We start from the raw sequence: 18,902 nt of genomic DNA, 5'->3' as shown, positions 1-18,902 counted from the left end.
TCTCTATGGCATGTGGCCTGCCACTGGCTTCTTGGTTTATTCGACTAGGTATTCGTTTATACAAACCAAGCAACAAGTGGAAATAATCCATGACAATCTGTTGCTACAGCACACAAACCTCTACCATAATATTCATTATCTAGTATACTTTTGCAAAAGATCATCGTTCAAAATGGTAATTTTTTCAACGAAAAAATACCAGGTAAATATCAGTCCGCATAGTACGCTGCCTTATACTATACGTATAGCATAAAACTACACTGACAAAAGAATGACGACCGCGACCTTGGAGCGGGCAACCGCGACGGGATCGGCCGGCTGTTCAGGACGTGTGATGACGTCACTGTACCGCGAACTGATCCCCTCACGGGCGCGATGTACGGTCGATACGGGTACGACGATACGGCCAAGCGAGTTAGCGGCCCGGCAGCTGGCTCGGGCTCGGTATGCGGGACCGCAGTACGGTATCGACTGTTTTGTGAGGCTCTCTGCTGTTTCATCGTTTGCGTTTCGTGTCGCTCCGTTCAGTTCTATATATCGTGGTACGGTACGTTCTTTCCGCGCTGTTTTACTACATACAACAAATATGGCCGATCATAACGATATTATTTTAAAGATAATTAATTGCGTAAAGCAGTATCCAGCTTTGTACGATACAGCCCACGAGGATTACAATAGGTATTACAAGAAGATACAGATATGGAATGCTATCGCATCCGAAGTCAATTATTCAGATGGTGAGTATCACACAAACATGTGTAGTTACTATAATCTATACTATATAAGAGCACAGAGACGCACTGTTCTCAGTGCTCTGCAACTAAATACTCTTTAGAATACGTTACTACTTGTATATATTTTTATAATATAAACTTACTGCCTTCATGTTAGTATTACACTATTAGGTGGATAGTTTATGTATTTACACCAACCCAACGTGAAGTGTATTTCTTCTTCCACCAGTAGAGACGAGTATGGTACCGAAGAGTTGAAATACGTTACCTCTCACCTCTTTTACGTACCTCCCTGCCTCGACTCCCCATCTACCATCCGTTCTCCTTACTCTATGGTACACTGTGTACAGTTGTACACGATTATTACCATCCACGAAACGTGTTTATTAATGTACGAATGAATCTATCTTATGGCCATTTATCGCTTTGTTTATTACCGCGTTCGAATTCAAGTTTAAACTTCACCATTCCCTAGATAGGTACCTTCCTAGATATAGGTAACTATCGTGTTCTTAAATTAAACCCTTATATAAATTTGTACTTGGATATATTCTTCGGTTTATTATTATTTCGCTAAAATACACCTTGTTTTGACTAAAAATGACGTTGGGAAGTTCCATTTTTACATTAAAATTTAGCAATTTATATCTTTATTACGTTTAGTCGTTTATACGTACTTACGTGTGCGTTGATACATGTGGTGTATTAGATATTGACTGTCTGGGATGATTAATATGTATTTTTTTTACGAGATGTTTTACAGATACTACCTAGTACCTACCTACCTACCTACCTACCTGTCTCTCTACCTCTCTAGTCTCTACCTGTATAATACATTATAAAATCATCACACATGCGTAATGTACTTACTCCTCGTTTTTTTTTTTGTGTACTAGTTGTTGAATTTATGTACTATCGTTTCATCCACGTAGGTTTTTTTTCTCTCTCTCGCGCTGTTCAAACTGTTTGAACAAGTTTTCAAAATTACTTTTTGTCGCCAAATATAAAATCTGTAGATACATTTATCAACGATGTGATTTTTCCACCGATGTACTATGTACTGTTGTTGCTGGTCTTTGAGTGTGAAAAACTGAAAAACATACTCAATGCCAGCCATGCATCAGGGTGAAATATTGCCTCGTCTCTTTGAATTGCTTTTTTTAGTATGTACCTGAGTAAATATTGGCGATTGGAAATGTCAGCTGAAAAATTATCTGCACGGATTTAGAATTTTTTCGAGGGTATGCTGGGTACGAGTTACGCGAGATGTGCGAGTTTTTCAGTTCGTAGAGTGGAAAGATTGGATTGCTGAGGTGGAAAAAATTGTTAGCTGATGAGGTTGATTTCATTGTTTGATGGAATGGATTCAATACCGAGCAGAATAATCCAAAATTCATGTGGTGAAGGGGTTAAATTTGATAAGATTTTGATTAACTTACCTATTGCCTTTTTTTTTTTTTTTTTTTTTCAAAATTGTCTTATATATTTTGAGAGAAAATTAGTGATTTATTTTATGAACCTTTGAATTCAGAATGGAAAATGTCCATTTCCCCCTCCCCCCCCCACTGCATTGAAAAAGAAAAAATAAGGTTGAAAAAATCCAAAAAAAAAAATTGCCCTTTATTTTTTATTCTAATCGTTTAAGCAGAAAATATTCAATTTTTTTCATCTTCTCCATTGAGACATTCACAGCTCTTGAAAAGCGTTCAAAATTATCAGGGATGGACCTTCCCATAATGTTGCTAGACGATCGCCAGAGGCCCCAAGATACCGAAGGGTCTCCGAGGCCTCTCTGAAAAATAATAATATTTTTATTTTTTCTAAACATATATTTTTGCAAGATTTTGCCCTTACGTCACTCTGCCCTGTTTGGTTGTCTTTTGTTTAGATATTGAAAATTTTAATTACTTACTTGGGTGTTAGGTATTAGGTATTATTATTATTCAAATTCTAAAATTGGAGAGTAAAAAAAATACGACTAATCACAAAAAACATTTTTTTTTGCTTCTCGAAACACGAATTTTGGAAAGATTTTGCCCTAGCTTAAATTGGGCTTCTGTGTTCTTTTTCTTCAAATTGAACTTTGAAAAAATTTGCCATCCAAATTTTAAAAAACGTCTAAACCAAAAAGAATACATACACTTTTCGCTTGAAAAATATTGTTTTTTTTCAATTTTCGAAACAAGCTTTTGCACTTGCTTCGCTCTGGTCTGTTCACTTTTCATTTTCAAAATTGAATTTTTCAAAAAATCGATATTCAAATTCTAAAATTTTGGAGCCAAAAAAATGAACAAATTTAAAAAATAAATTGTTTTTTACCTCTTGAAATACGGATTTTTTGAACGGTTTTTCCTTATTTCTCTTGGGTCAATTTTTATCTCGTTCGTAAACTAAAAGAATTTCAGGTTTTTGAACTTCCATAAATTCAGAAGGGAAAATAATAATATTAATTTGCGAAATTGTCATTTCATTTCCTATTTCATTTTAGAAACTCTTCATTTTATTCGACAAAATTGGTATTTTTTTCTCATACCGATCGGCAAATTTTCAGTCGCCCTCCCCTCCTCCCAAAAAACGTCCAGTTTTGTTGCTGTCAATTTGAATTATTTTTTGCGAAATTGAATAAAACAGCAAAAACAAAAATCAATTGCACAACTATAGCATTTAAATATCTAAACTTGAGAAAAAGCAGGAGAAGGAAGATTCTGAAGGGGAGAGGGTAAAATTATGAGGACCCCGAAGGGACTCAGATTCGTGCCTGAAATGTATCTAGAGGGTACTAGAATTGTAACTGATTAAATATTAAAACTGCTCTTGAAGATGATCCCTGGGAATAAAAATTATATACCTACTTAATTTGATTTCCCTGCATATACTTATGGTTTGATCATATAGGGATTTGCAGTGTGTGCTTTGAACCAATAGAAATTCATCATCATGCTCGTTATTTTACAGAAATCATTTTTCAAAAATTCAATTCAGTTCAATTTTTCCAAAAATTATTGACTTTTATGTCAATTTCATCATTTTTGTCCAAAAATGATTAACAATTTATTGTAGGTAGGTATTGTATTCATCGTGTCAGATATGTATTTAAAAACCTTGAAAAAATTACCAATTTCTGACTCTGTGAGTTACCTCACCAAAAAATATTCCTATACTGAAGTAAACTTTCACATAAGTCTGACTTTATTGAGAACTTAAAAAAAATCAAGCATACCTACTCAAAACTATGATTGATGAAATTAGAATTTACCAGAAGAGAGGAAATCAAGAGAGCAGGTCTGGGCACTCGCAAATACATCTCAGAATGCACCCAAATGAACTTTTTAATTGTTTCCCCATGCACACAAAAGAAATGAAAATATGATTTTTTTGAATGCGTATTTGTATGGGAATAGTGCGATAGAAATCCTAGTCTGTTGTGTGTACCTATGTACTTAAAATGTCAAAACAATTTCAGAGGTTTCAAAAATGTTTGGCTGACCCCCATTTTGAAGTGTCGCTTTTTAAAATGCTCTTGCCTCCTGATGTTGTTGTATTATATCCATGTAAAAATAGAATAATTTAAAAATTTTTCATTTTTCCAAAAATTTCTCATAATATACTTACATATTATTTAATGAAATGATTCAAGGTTGATAAACAATTTTGAAAATTTTACATTTTTTGAATCAGAATTCTTCTGAAATAACCTTCCTTTGAGAATGAACTGTCCTCCTGGGTTCCCTGAACATGTTGATCCCCTTGTATTGAGCCCCCCCCTCATAAAGTTGGCCTAAATAATTTTGCCTAAAAAATTAAAAATTCGAGTTCGTAAAAAATTTTTGAAAAGTAATCCTTTTAAATAAACTCCTTTTTAGGAAAAAATCTTTCTTACTTGGTGTCTCAAACATCTTCAGTCTTTATACTTACTTTTGAGGTCAACAAAGTTCAACAAAATCAAAAAATTAAATGATTTGAAGTCGGGTAAATGTCTGGCTCAAGTTCCCCTTTTTCGTGATTTGTGGTGGGGTGGGGGGGGGGCAAAACCAATGAATAAGTAAATCTAATGTTTGGTGCTTTTTTTTAATTGGAAATTCACCGAATCCAAAAATTACTATAATGCAAAATGTGAAAATGTCAACTTTATAATACTAAGTTCCATTTTTAACAACGTTGGGGGGGGGGGGTGCAAAATATTAAAATAGTTTTTTTCCAATGAAAATGAACATAATCTGAAAATTTAAATGTGATCTGAAAATGTCAATTTTTCAAGAGCATTTGGAGGGGTGGGGGGCTTCCAGGCTTTATTGATTTCAAGTTGTGGGGAAGGGAAAGGACTAGAACTTCGGGGAATTTTTTTCAATGCAGTATAGTAGAACTAAGGCATCATAGTAAATTTTTCTAGAGAATATAAACTAAATTTTAAATTGGAAATTATTCTTCAAAATGATGCAATAAATACGACTAATAGGACAGTTATTATGGGTAAAACAAATTTCGCAATGACTCTTCGGCCTTAAAATACATATCTGTACGTGCCTAATGTATTCGGGCATCCATTTTGATGATAAAAGTGAGTTTTATTTTTTCTATTTTTATTCAAATCGTACCGAACAGTCACAAATCATCATGAAATATTTGAACATATGTGCTGTGTACCTACGTCACGTGGTTAATGAAAAATAATATGTATTTATGTGTACCTATCTTCCTAGATAGGTACTCGGGTATTATGTACCGACGTACATTATTTGGGTGGGTATTAAATTTGGATCTCTAATAAAGTATCCAAATTTTTTCATTGTAGGGTTTCAGGAGGAATCAGAAAGTGATATGTAGGTATCGTGAATGGTTTTTTTTTAGCTTTTCATTCACTACCTACTATAAGTTAAGCATTGCTTGAAAAAAAAATCATCTTATCCCAGTATCTATATATTACGAACATATTGTGAGCCCCACAACTGCAAATCTGAGAAGAACCCACCAAGTCTTCAAAAAAGTGATTTAGGAGCTACAGCTCTGTTCTTTTTCACCCTCAATTGATACGAGTAGGTATTCACATGTCTGGGAATCTTTCATTTTGAACACGTGTGCCTTCCACCATTTTGTTCTATAGTTTCTCAGAATTCAATAATATGTTTTGTCTAAATCTCTATTATACTCGTTTGAATTCTCAAAGCTTCAGTGATAAAATATTTCCCATAGATATGTATCTGCAAATTACTCAATTTCGATGAATCAGCGGTTCTACATGTGAGAACTGAGAACAAAAGCATTCTTCACGTTGTTATGACTTGACTCATTCATAGTCATAGTTATGCCTTTGAACACATGACTGGGTGGATGTTGTATTTCTTTTTATATTTTTAACAAGTTACATATACTTATTATCTTATCAGTATAGCCGATAATTTTACTTATCTGTGATAGTATGGCTATTTCTTCGAAATTTTTTGCTAAATGTGTAGAGTACGAGTAGATAGGTATTCGAACATTGTTATATGATAACGTATGAACAAAAACCTCTTTTTCATTTTTTGCTGTTTTCTTCGCCACTGCTTTCAAGTTAGTACTCGCGCTTACTTACCCATGTGGATTACGATTGGCAAAGTTTTTGATAGGTATACATTGAAAATACACAAGTACTTAGTAATACTCATTAGGTATGGGATTCGTAAATATTTTAACGAGTTTGAGTATCTTTGATCAATTCAAGAAGTTAATAGATACATGATTGTGACTGATATTTCATTCAAAGAAAAATGTTTAGACGAAGCTATAAATATCCTCTTATCAATTTTACCATCATTCATCATCAAACTCAAAACTCAACTTATAATTATCTTGGATTAGATTTCAGGAACTTTTTTTCGAAACATTTAATCTCAAAAAATACTACTTAAATAGGATCCTGAATTTTTCATTTCGGTTATTGAGATTTTCTTTCTTATAGATGTTGTATTATGGGACTTAATGCTTTGATTGAAAAAAAAAAAATAATTATGAAAATTGGTTGGTGGCTGAGTGAAGAGTGATTGAGAAGTACATACTTACTTATGTAAGGGAAAGATTGAGAGAAAATGTAGCATAGAATTTCTGACCTACCTACCTTACTGGTGGGTGAGTTTGTTTCTTGAAGGCTACATTTTGAGACATTTCGAGCGGAAATCAGAAAGCTCACAATTTTATTGAAAATTTCGGTATTAGAACTCAACATCCCCATCACTCCTTCCAAATGCCAAATATTCAAGTTAGTGAGGAAAAACACTCGTGCATTATGCGTGAAAAGATCGACTTTTCGCCAAAAAAAATCTTTTACGAATGAATTGATTCACTTTTTGTGAAACATTTGTATAGAAATCGATCCGTTTACATTCGAATCGAATCATTCACGAACGATTGGTGATTGAACAAAAATGACTGATTTATACGTAAGTGAATCATTTTCGAACGAATTGATTAATTGTCAATGAATTATTGGCGAACGAATCGATTCATTTAATTAATTTTTGGCGAATCATTCACGAACGAATTGAATAACTTTTAGTGAATCATTCGCGAAGGAATCGATTCATTTGAATAATTTTTGGGAATCGTTCACGAACGGATTGAATGATATTTGGTGAATCATTCACAAATGAATTGAATAATTTTTGGTGAATCATTCACAAACGAAGCGATTCATTTTAATAATTTTTGGGAATCGTTCACGAACGAATTGAATAACTTTTAGTGAATCATTCGCGAAGGAATCGATTCATTTGAATAATTTTTGGGAATCGTTCACGAACGGATTGAATGATATTTGATGAATCATTCACAAATGAATTGAATAATTTTTGGTGAATCATTCACAAACGAATTGATTCATTTGATTGATTTTTAGGGAATCGTTCACGAACCAATTGAATAACTTTTAGTGAATCATTCACGAACGAATCGATTCATTTAAATTATTTTTGGGAATCGTGCACGAACGAATTGAATAATATTTGGTGAATCATTCACGAACGAATTGAATAATTTTTGGAGAGTCATTCGCGAACGACTTGATTTGTATGAGTGATTCATCGCAAACGAATTGATTCCTATAATTAATTTTTGAAGAGTCATTCAAGAATGAATTGATTTGTATAACTGATTCATTCGCGAACGAATCGATTCATTTAATTAATTTTTGGTGAATCATTCGCGATCGAGTTAAATAATTTTCAGTGAATCTTTCGCGAACAAATTGATTTGTATAAGTGATTCATTCGCGAACAAATCGATTCATTCAATAAATTTTTGGGGAATCGTTCACGAACGAATTGAATAATTTTTGGTGAGTCATTCGCGAACGAATTGAATAAATTTTAGTGAGTTATTCACGAACAACTCGATTGATTTATTAAATTTTTGGGAAATTGTTCACGAACGAATTGAATAATTTTTGGCGACTCGTTCGCGAACGAATTAAATAATTTTTAGCGAACCATTCGCGAACGAATTGAATAATTTTTGGAGAGTCATTCGCGAACGAATCGATTCCTTTAATTAATTTTTGGAGAGTCATTCAAGAATGAATTGATTTGTATAACTGATTCATTCGTGAACGAATCGATTCATTTAATTAATTTTTGGTGAATCGTTCACAACCAAATTGTTCAATTTTTGGTGAATCATTCGCGATCGAGTTAAATAATTTTCAGTGAATCTTTCGCGAACGAATTGAATAAATTTTAGTGAGTTATTCACGAACAACTCGATTGATTTATTAAATTTTTGGGGAATTGTTCACGAACGAATTGAATAATTTTTGGTGACTCGTTCGCAAACGAATTAAATAATTTTTAGCGAATCATTCGCGAACGAATCGATTCATTTAATTAATTTTTGGCGAATCGTTCACGAATGAATTGAATAGTTTTTGATGAATCATTCGCGAACGAATTGATTCATAAATTAGTGAATTGAAAAAAGATAAAAATAAATGTGAGATTCGAGCACCTTTTTCGTCATTTATCCTTACCTATGACTGATCCTACAACCATGTCGATTATTATGACAATCTAAAAAAATATTTTCTTCATTAAAATATATAATAAATAATAAGCTATTTCATTCAAATGAACAATTTTCTGTTACAGGCAAATCAGCCCAAACGAAATGGCGGAATATCAGAGACTCGTACGTGAAACATCTGAAATCATTGCAATCTGCAGAACCTGCGTATAAAAAATACCGAAACTGGCAGTGGGTTGAACAGATGTCATTCCTGAAAAAATTTCTCGGAGGCAATAAGCAGTAAGTATCTCTAAATCCACCACATTTCATTAATTAATAGATTTTCTAACCGCAAAATCTATTCTATTTTACGACCTCTCAAAAATTGTTTATTCGAATACCTACCTAGAAATATTTTGAATTTTTCTCCATAATTTACAAATTGCATATTCTCGATCGACGCTCCCCTCTGCCCTTCATCGCCCTAATTTGTACCTTATTGATATGGAATTTTCCAGCAAAAACTCGAGTAAAACCGTAGACAACCCGGAAACATCGTTAATCGAGGTAGTCGAATCAGTCTACGGAGAGACGTCAAGTTTCAACGAAACCGAATCTCCCGACGAGGGAACTCCTCGTAAACGAAAACTCACCGAAGATGTCTGGTTCAATGCTGAGCAAGTCCAAGAATGCGATACTTATTACCCCAAAGATTACGTCGTTGAGAACGCTACCGTTGACCCGAACCTCGACGCGACCGATTTGCTTTTCTTGAGTTACGCTAAAACTTTGAAGAATCTCTCCCAGCGGAGGCAAATCCAAGTCAAAATGAAGATTAGCGAGTTGATGGGCCTCGCTGAATTGGACGAGTTGAACGATAAAGGTGCCGAATTCAAGGTCGATTCGTCCGAAAGTACGAGCCCGAGTACTTGTAGGTATGATAAGATGAGCATCGCGAATGTCAGAATTGACCTTAGTCAGGATATAAATGAAGCTGACTCTTCGGGCAAAGAGAAATCTCGAAGGACCAAGTCGTAATGATGAGGGTACGTATTATACGAGTACGATTTGTTTATTTTTAGTAGTCTCTAAGTTTCGTGTGATCTTCTTTTTTATCTTTATCGTACCAATTGTTTTGATTACTTATGTTTTAAGTTATATGACTACGATGTTGAGTTTTCTCAGTTATATCTTATAGTTTGTTTCTGGTCCGATAAAATTAGTTATAGGATGATTTTTTTTTACAAAGTAGATGGAACATTTGTATTGTACGAGTGCTCAGAAGTGTATGGTCTTGTCTTACCAAGTGTTTCATATTTTTAATGATAAGTAACTTATTTTGAAATTCGAAATTGTAAGTTTTCTATCATCTTAGACTATACTCACTCTACCATATTTGTATTCAGCTGTTCCATTGAGCCACAGCATATTTCTCATACTTCATTTTGACTGAATCGGCCATAAGGAAGGCGGGAGAACTTGAACCGCTGAAGGGGGGGGGGGGTAATGGCAAACTCGAACTAGTGTATAAATGAAGGTGTAGCTCGGTCCAAACAAAAAAAGGTCATTATTTTTCTTTTTTCATCTTCAATTTACACAATGAGGGTATTATTGGAAAATTTCAAAGAAATTGATATGGAAAAGTACACGTCTTTCTGTTTTGAAATCTCCGGAAATTCAACTTTTAGACGATAAAAGCCCTTTGAAAATTTTCGGTATCTTCAAAGCTAAAAGGAATGATATTTTGATTTGGAAAAAAATTACCTATCTTCACTTTTGAATTCAAGTCAATGTATCTCGTTCAATTTCAAAGACACCAAAATTATGTATAAATTTTTTTTTGCATGCAATGATTGAATTTACTACCTACTGAAGAGGGCTTTAGCGCAAAGAATGAAAAAAATTCATCCATTCTCCTTTTGATGAAAAAAATTGATCAATTATTCACTTTAATTATAAGAATAAGGTTACCAAAAAAAAAAAAGGAAGGTCCTTTGGTCATTTTCAATATCTCCAAAACTGCAGAAGATAATGTTTTGATTGGAGGGGAGGGGGAGGGAAAAAATGTATTCATCTTCATTTGAAAATTCAAATCAATTCAATTCAATTTCAATTATATTGTATTTCCTAATTTTTTTTAGGAAATTTAATTCACAACAAAACAAAAGTCTTTTGCACATTTTTTGTAGTTTTAAAAATGTAAGAAAATATTTTAATGTTTAAAAAAAAAATAGCGAAAAAATTGTTCATCCAGTTTCGTTTCAAAACTCAAATTGATCAAAGATACCAAAAATGTGCAAAGAAACTATTTTATTGGAAATTTAATTTCCTGGAAAAAAGGTCTGTTATATGAATCCCATTATTCCCAAATTTACAGAATCTGACAACAAACATTTTTTTTTGCCAAAATACTGAAAAAGACATGTTTTTTCCGTCAAGTTTCCTGGAAAGTCTTGGTTTTTTCCCTCCAAAATTGTATGAAAATCGTATTCACTTTTTTTAACTTAAATTGCCAAGAAAACTTTTTTTACATACTCCTATAAGTAAAAATTATCTAAACGACTGGTTCTTTTTCTTTGAAATTGGCAGAACTCTCCTTGTTTTATTGTCAAAACTGTCCAAAAAATTCAGTTTTTTAAATAAAATTGGTTAAAAAATCTTATGGTACCTTTTTTTGCAAAAATTTCCAAAAAAATCCTATTTTTTGTCCAAACTGTGAAAAAGACCCATATTTTGTCGAAAATTCCTGAGAAGTCTTTAATTTTTCACCAAGATTGCAAAAAACTCATTTTCTTTTTGGTTAAAAATTTTCGAAAAATCTTGATTTTTTTGTAGTAAAAAAATCAGCTTCTTATCAAAAGCAAAACTGCAAAAAATCAAATTTCATCTCAAGTACCTACCAAAAAATCCTTATTTTTTTGTCAAAATTGTGGGAAATTCTCCTTAGAAAAAAAATTATTAAAAAAAGATCCATGTGTTGTAAGAATTGTCGAAAAGTCTCGTTTTTTTTACCAAAATTGCAAAGAATTATTTTTCTTTCTGGTTTAAAATTTTCAAAAAATCTTGACTTTTTTGTCACAAAAAATCGTGACCTTTTTTGTCACAAAAAATCTCTGCTTTTTTGTCACAAAAAATCTCTGCTTTTTTGTCAAAAAAAATTTCTGCTTTTTTGTCACAAAAAATCTCTGCTTTTTTGTCACAAAAAATCTCTGCTTTTTTGTCACAAAAAATCTCTGCTTTTTTGTCACAAAAAATCTCTGCTTTTTTGTCACAAAAAATTTCTGCTTTTTTGTCACAAAAAATCTCTGCTTTTTTTGTCACAAAAAATCTCTGCTTTTTTGTCACAAAAAATCTGTTTTTGCCAAAATTGCAAAAAATCAAGTTCTTATCTCAAGTAGGTACCATAAAATCCTTATTTTGTCGTCAAAATTGTGAAAAATTCTACTATTGAAAAAGTCATAAAAAAGACCCCTGTGTTTTCAGAATTGTCTAAAAGTCTTGATTTTTCCAACAGAATTGCAGAAAATCCTAATTTTTTTGGTCGAAATTTTCAGAAAGTCTTGACTTTTTGTCACAAAAAATCTGCTAAAAACAGTTTTGAATACAAGTAGGTACCTTAAAATCAAATTTTTTTTACGGAATTGCCAAAAATCTTAGGTATTTTTTTGTAAAACTTCGGAAAAGACCCCTGTTTTGTCCAAATTGCCAAAAAGTCTTGTGTTTTTACCACAGTTGCTGGAAGCCTTCCTTTTTTTGGTCAAAACTTCCAGTAAGACTTGCTTTTTTTTGTCAAAAAAATATGCTTTGTGAAAATTGGATTTAAAAAATTTTATTTTGCAAGATTACCAAAATTCTAGGCGAGTATGTACTTTTTTTCTTCTGAAATTGTTCTTCTTTTATGTAAAAACTGCATTTTGTCAAAATTCCCAAAAAGTCCTAATTGTTTACCAAAATAGCAGAAAGCTCCTTTTTGTAGTCAAAACTTCCAAAAAGTGTTGCTTTAAAATTGAGAAAAATTGCATCTACTTTTTTTCTTAAAACTTTGATACAGATTCATGCTTTGTCAAAAATGCCAAAAAAATCTTCTTTTTTTTTACCAAAATCAAAAAAAACCTTCTTCCTTTTTTTATTAAAATTTTTAGAATTTTTTGACGTCAGAAATTTTTTTTTTTTTGTAAAAATTGCAAAAATTTTACTTTTTTGTGAAAACTGTGAAAAAAATCCCATTTTTTTTGTTCTTAACTGCCAAAAAAGCTAGTGATGTTCCTAGCTACACGTTCGGAATACACTCGTGTAAGTCTGCCCTGCCCCCCCACCACCCATTTCCATATTTTTCCGTTTCAAATTTCATAAAAATTGAAACTTTCCAATTCAGGCAGACAAAAGTCAAAATTGAAGTATAATTAGGCAAGGAAAAAGATAGGTTATCGTTTTCTCGACCCATATCATTCGATTAGTTTTTCCAAACGTCACATTATATTTACTCAGCGATTACACTAATCACCATCGAAACAGGAACTTTCCTTATGAACTGTTAGTTGCTAATCCACACAAGAGTCTTGAAAAAAATTGATCTGTTGATCCTTCATGTTATCTACATTATTAATTAATAGGTGCTCGGAATTATCGTATTTTTCATATTCGAGTACCCCGTCTCAAAAATTCAATTAGCAAATCAATCATGAAAGTTCGCACGTCATCGTTGACTTAATTTTTGAAATATCAAACACGTTCGAGTGTTATTGTATAGTAAATTGAAGTTGTCAACTTTTGTTTTACGAGGAGTATTATGTATACGATATTGTGTGGTAAACTGAAAATAAAAATTTTCAACTCGATGGTACTGACAGTGCTCAAGGACCTTATTGTTCGCATATGTCAAAGTGTTATAATAATTTCCTCTAGCCCGTCATATTCGGTATACCTCTCTCTATATTTCGTTGCTGGTTTTCCAGTCTTGTGCAGAAAGCAGATAATTAACATATTTATTTTAAACATGCGCTGTGCAAATATGTGTTTTATAATTTATTCTTTAAAAATATTACGGTCGTATTTTTCAACTCGGTTATTTCTTTTTCATTCTTTAATTTTTCTTTTTTTCAATTTGTAACGAGCAACGTGTATGTTTGCTGATTATTTTAAGTATGACACTTGTGGTGGAAATTTTACCACGTAATGTATACTTTGAAAAACTGAACGGTTAAGTTTTTTTTTTCCTTTCGGTAATGTAAATCAATTAGATATATCACTCGAGTTTTCTTTTTTTATCGTTTCGAAATTATCTCGAAACTATTTTCTTTTCAAGTACTCGAATTTATACCTAAGTTTATACTACATAGAATGACGTTTATAAATAATTTAAAATAAAGTGATCTCGTTTTGAATATCAATTGAAGATATTTTTTTATGCTCTCGACGACTTTTTTGAATAGGTTATGGTGTAGGTGAATGGTCGTGAAAAAAAAGTTTCTACCAAATTGACGCCAACTCGACTGGTGGGGAAATTTATTCAGGTGTAGAATGGTTAAAGTGCGATAAGAGAGAGCTCTGGGAGAGTTGATTTGCGCGCGTTTTAAAATTATTAAAAAAATGTATTTGAAGGAGTACCTACCTGAACTCGACAACAAACTGTGGAAACATTCGACTAATAAATCTTGCTCTTATCTAGAAAACGTTAAAAGCAATAAGAGATACTTTGTATGTAATTTATTCGTACCTGGCACATAAGGCAGGGTGTTTTTTTCCAACTTGAAATACCCTGCCAGTGTGGTATAAGTATTCGTGAGTAATGTCGCATAATTTGTATGTTCAAACTTGTAAATGGGACAGCGATGTAGCAATTTTAAAAACACGGGTCAATTAAATCGCGGCTCCGTTTAAAATTCTATAAATGAAAAAGGCTAATGGGCGATTGAAAAATATACACTGTGGCAAAAATATACAAGTACAACTATAACCAGCTTAGATCTGGAATTGCTGGTGGTCGATTTTTATGTGTAAAGGTAGGTCTGACGATAGTCGTGTATTTGTATTATCGAAAAATTCTGACAACATTGGGCCAATATCTAAATGTGTTTCATTCTGAGAACGTGTCGTATGTGTAGAAAAATGATTGTTTATGTGGTTCCTTCGTTCCTTCGAATAGAGTCAGTTGGTGGCTCGTGGCAACTGCCCCGTGTTTTTCTTTTTCAATGTATGTAGTAAAGAATGGTTTTGTATTCGAATTGTCATGTGTGTCTGGTGCATGAGGTTACTATTTATAGTGTAAGAATGAGAGTAGGAAATGATTGATCGAATACGTTTGATTTAATGATAAGTCACAGAGATACACAATGGGACGATATTGATAATCGAAGGTGTGGGCAGAATGAACATATGGCTGGTGCCCCAAAAAGTCTATTGTTAGAATTATTATAGGTTGGTAGGTATGTATTGAGAACGTGTTTTTAAAAACACCTCTGTGTTGAAGTGATTTTTCAAATTAAATGGATTATTTTGTAAAACCAACTGGACTTGGTTATTCAGGTGTTTAAAGCCAGCAAGGGGCTGCCATAATGGCGCCTTGATTGACGAAAGACTTAAAACTGGTTGAAGAAAATGGCGGATTTTTTTTTATTTTTGTAGAAATTCGTAGGTAAATTTATTTCTCTATGTTAAAAAAAATCTGAAAACTAAAACAAGTATTTTTTTTATTGAAAAATTTTAAGGTACTTTCTGATGAAAATTCAAATAGATAAGTAGGTATGTTTTTTACAAGTATCGTTTAAAAATTTCTTAAAAAGTAGTGCCTATACCTTAAACGAGACCACAAATTTCAAAAAGACCGAAGGAGCAAGGTCTGCAACTCCCATAACAAAAATTTCACTCGCCCAGATTGATTTTTTGACTTTTTCCAAGTTTTTGATGCTCCAAAATTGCTCATTTTCGGTGTTTTGAAATTAATATCAACACCCTGAGCCCAATTTTACAATTTCGCGTCATTTTGGAACCTCCAGGGCAATTTTTAGAGTTTTTTGGAACTTCAAAATTTCTCTAAATAGCTACGTAGCATGGAAAATTATTTTCGTGCAGCTAAAATTTAAGTTTTGGGTTATATTCTCGATCTGTTCAACGAGTTTGATTCACATTTCAGTCAATTTTCGGATTGATATCTCGAGTGTGTTTTTAAAGCATCAAGTTTATGAGATTTCAAAAATTTTAAAATTTTCTGTTTGTAGGAAATTTTTTAACTGGTCGAAAAATGCGATTGAGCATCATACGACTTCGCCTCCAAACGTCAGGAAATTCATCTCCAACTGGTAATAATTAATGATTCCCAAAGTTTCGCCAATTTTTGGAAAATTTCTTGAAAATTTCAGGCCCAAAAAATACCTACTTTTTTGAATGCGCAGGATCGAAAATTCACCGCAACTCCAAAAATCTCTACTTGTGACTAGAAAATATGATTACCAAAGTTTTAGCTCTTCAATCGAATTTTTCGACCACATTTGAGAAACCTATTTTTCGAAAATTTTGTACTCAAAAAATAATTCTTCCGAACCTGAAGACTCAAAATTGGGTTCATACTGCAGGCAATTCGTATTTAAACTAGAATAGACTATTCCCGAAGTTTTGGCTCTTCAATTGCATTTTTCGAACATTTTTGGGATATTTTTAGAAAAGTTTGTAGCCAAAAAAATGCTTTTTCGAACCAGAAGACTCAAAATTGGGCTCATACTTCAAAAAATTCGTATTTAGACTGAAATATAGACAATTCCCAAAGTTGTTGGTGCCCAATCACATTTCTCACCCATTTTTTGTTTTTTTTTTCCGAAAATTTTGGGCCCTAAAAAATACTTTTTCCAGCTCGAAGACTCAAAATTGGGCTCATACTTTAGGGAATTCATATTCTGACTAAAATATACGATTACCAAAGTTTTAGCTATTTAATCACATTATTCGACCATTTTTGGGACATTCTTAGAAAATTTTGGGCCCCAAAAACATACTCTTTCGAACCTAAAGACTCAAAATTGGGCTCATACTTCAAAAAATTCGTATTTTGACTGGAATAGACAGTTTTTGGTGCCCAATCACATTTCTCACCCATTTTTTGTTTTTTTTTTCGAAAATTTTGGACCCCCAAAAAAATACTTCTTCCAGCTGAAAGACTGAAAATTGGACCGAAACTTCAGGTAATTCATAAATGTTGACTGGAATAGACAATTCCCAAAATTGTTGCTGCCCAATCACATTTCTCGCCCATTTTTTGTTTTTTTTTTTCGAAAATTTTGGGCCCCCAAAAATACTTTTTCCAACTCGAGGACTCAAAATTGGACCCAAAATTCAGGTAATTCATATGTTGACTGGAATAGACAATTCCCAAAATTGTTGCTGCCCAATCACATTTCTTGCCCATTTTTTGTTTTTTTTTTTCGAAAATTTTGGGCCCCAAAAAATACTTTTTCCAACTCGAGGACTCAAAATTGGACCCAAACTTCAGGTAATTCATATTTTGAGTGGAATAGACAGTTGTTGGTGCCCAATCACATTTCTCGCCCATTTTTTTTCGAAAATTTTGGGCCCCAAAAAATACTTTTTCCAACTCGAGGACTCAAAATTGGACCCAAACTTCAGGTAATTCATATTTTGACTGGAATAGACAATTGTTGGTGCCCAATCACATTTCTCGCCCATTTTTTTTCGAAAATTTTGGGCCCCAAAAAAATACTTTTTCCAGCTTGAAGACTCAAAATTGGACCCAAACTTCAGGTAATTCATATTTTGGCTGGAATAGACAATTCCCAAAGTTGTTACTGTCCAATCACATTCCTCGCCCATTTTTTGTTTTTTTTTCGAAAATTTTGGGCCCCAAAAAATATTTTTTCCATTATGAAGACTCAAAATTGGTCCCAAACTTCAGGAAATCCATCTTTTGAATAGAAAAGACGATTCCCAAAGTTTCAGCTCGTCCGTAGCATTTTTCGACCACTTTTGGGGTAAGTATTTTTCGAAAATTTTGGGCCCAAAAAAATACTTTTTCCAACTCGAAGACTCGAAATTGGGCGCATACTTCAAGTAATTCATATTTCGACTAGAATAGACAATTCCCAAAGTTGTTGCTGCCCAATCACACTTTTCGACCATTTTTTGGATTTTTTCGAAAATTCTGGGCTCAAAAAATACTCTTTCCAACTCGAAAATTCGAAATTAGACCCTAGCATTTAGGGAGCTCATTTTTTGACTAGAATATACGATTCCTAAAGTTTCAGCTTCCCAATCACATTTTTCAACCATTTTCTGGATATTTTTCGAAAATTTTGGACCCAAAAAATACTCTTTCGAACATATTTAAAATTGAACCCAAACTTCAGGAAATTCGCGTGTAGTTTTCACCTTTTTCGCACATTTTTAATAATTCAGGAAATTCATCGTTTGACTAGAACAGACGATTCCTAAAGTTGTAGCTGGTCTATCACATTTTTCGACCATTTTTTGGAAATTTTTTTTTTTAATTTTGGGCCCAAAAAGTATTCTTTTGAATTTGCTGACTTGAAATTATGCTCACACTCCATGAAACCTTCTCTGTGACTAGAAAAGACAATTCTCAAAGTTGTTTTCGCCCAATTGCATATTTCTACCATTTTTGGGAAATTTTTCAAAATTTTTTACCTCAAATTCTTCTGGTTTTTTGACGGAATCTTCCAAAAAATTGACATTTTTAGGTCTGTAATTTTGCGATTAGGCAGCTATGAATTTAGTGTTGGACTACCCTCGGGGTCCTTTTTACTTTAAAAAAATAATTTAAAAAATGGTGTCAAATCGGTTACTTACTGCACACTCGTGAGGTTCCCTTGTCAGTGGATCCAATTAAACTTATTGAGTCGTTTTTTTTTCATCCAGCTCCTGGGAGCCCACAACTCAAAATTTTCCCTCTAGGGTAGGCATCAAATATATAATTTTCAGAAGATACGTACAATATTGGTGAAAGTGTGGGGTTTCGAGGACGCGGTGTTCATTTTTGGAGGTCAAATGACCTTAAAAACTAAAACTGAGCCTCTAAAGGGAAGCACCATACCGAAAATTGTTTCAAAAAAATACAATATTGGTACCAAAAAGTGAGTTTTCTTAGGTGAAGATTTCATCTTTGGGATCATTTTACCTCAAAACCAAAATCTGGTTCCTTGGGAAGGTACCAAAAACTGTAGGTACTCATTC

The 18,902-nt window shown here is 32.9% G+C and overlaps 1 protein-coding gene across 1 annotated transcript; it reads left to right on the top strand.

Annotated features, from left to right (window-relative positions):
• The first annotated feature begins 428 nt into the window (after positions 1-428).
• On the top strand, positions 429-14,095 carry LOC135834549 (uncharacterized). Its single transcript, XM_065348477.1, has 3 exons — positions 429-737; positions 8,849-9,005; positions 9,224-14,095. Exons 1-3 carry the CDS (start codon positions 587-589, stop codon positions 9,741-9,743), a joined length of 828 nt encoding a protein of 275 aa, XP_065204549.1. The 5' UTR covers positions 429-586; the 3' UTR covers positions 9,744-14,095.
• Positions 14,096-18,902: the final 4,807 nt, after the last annotated feature.

Source organism: Planococcus citri, chromosome 2, assembly GCF_950023065.1.
Source record: "Planococcus citri chromosome 2, ihPlaCitr1.1, whole genome shotgun sequence".
In the NCBI taxonomy this organism is placed as follows: Eukaryota; Metazoa; Arthropoda; class Insecta; order Hemiptera; family Pseudococcidae; genus Planococcus; species Planococcus citri.
The sequence above is the reverse complement of the archived record's forward strand: the minus strand, read 5'-3'. Positions and strand labels throughout refer to the sequence as shown.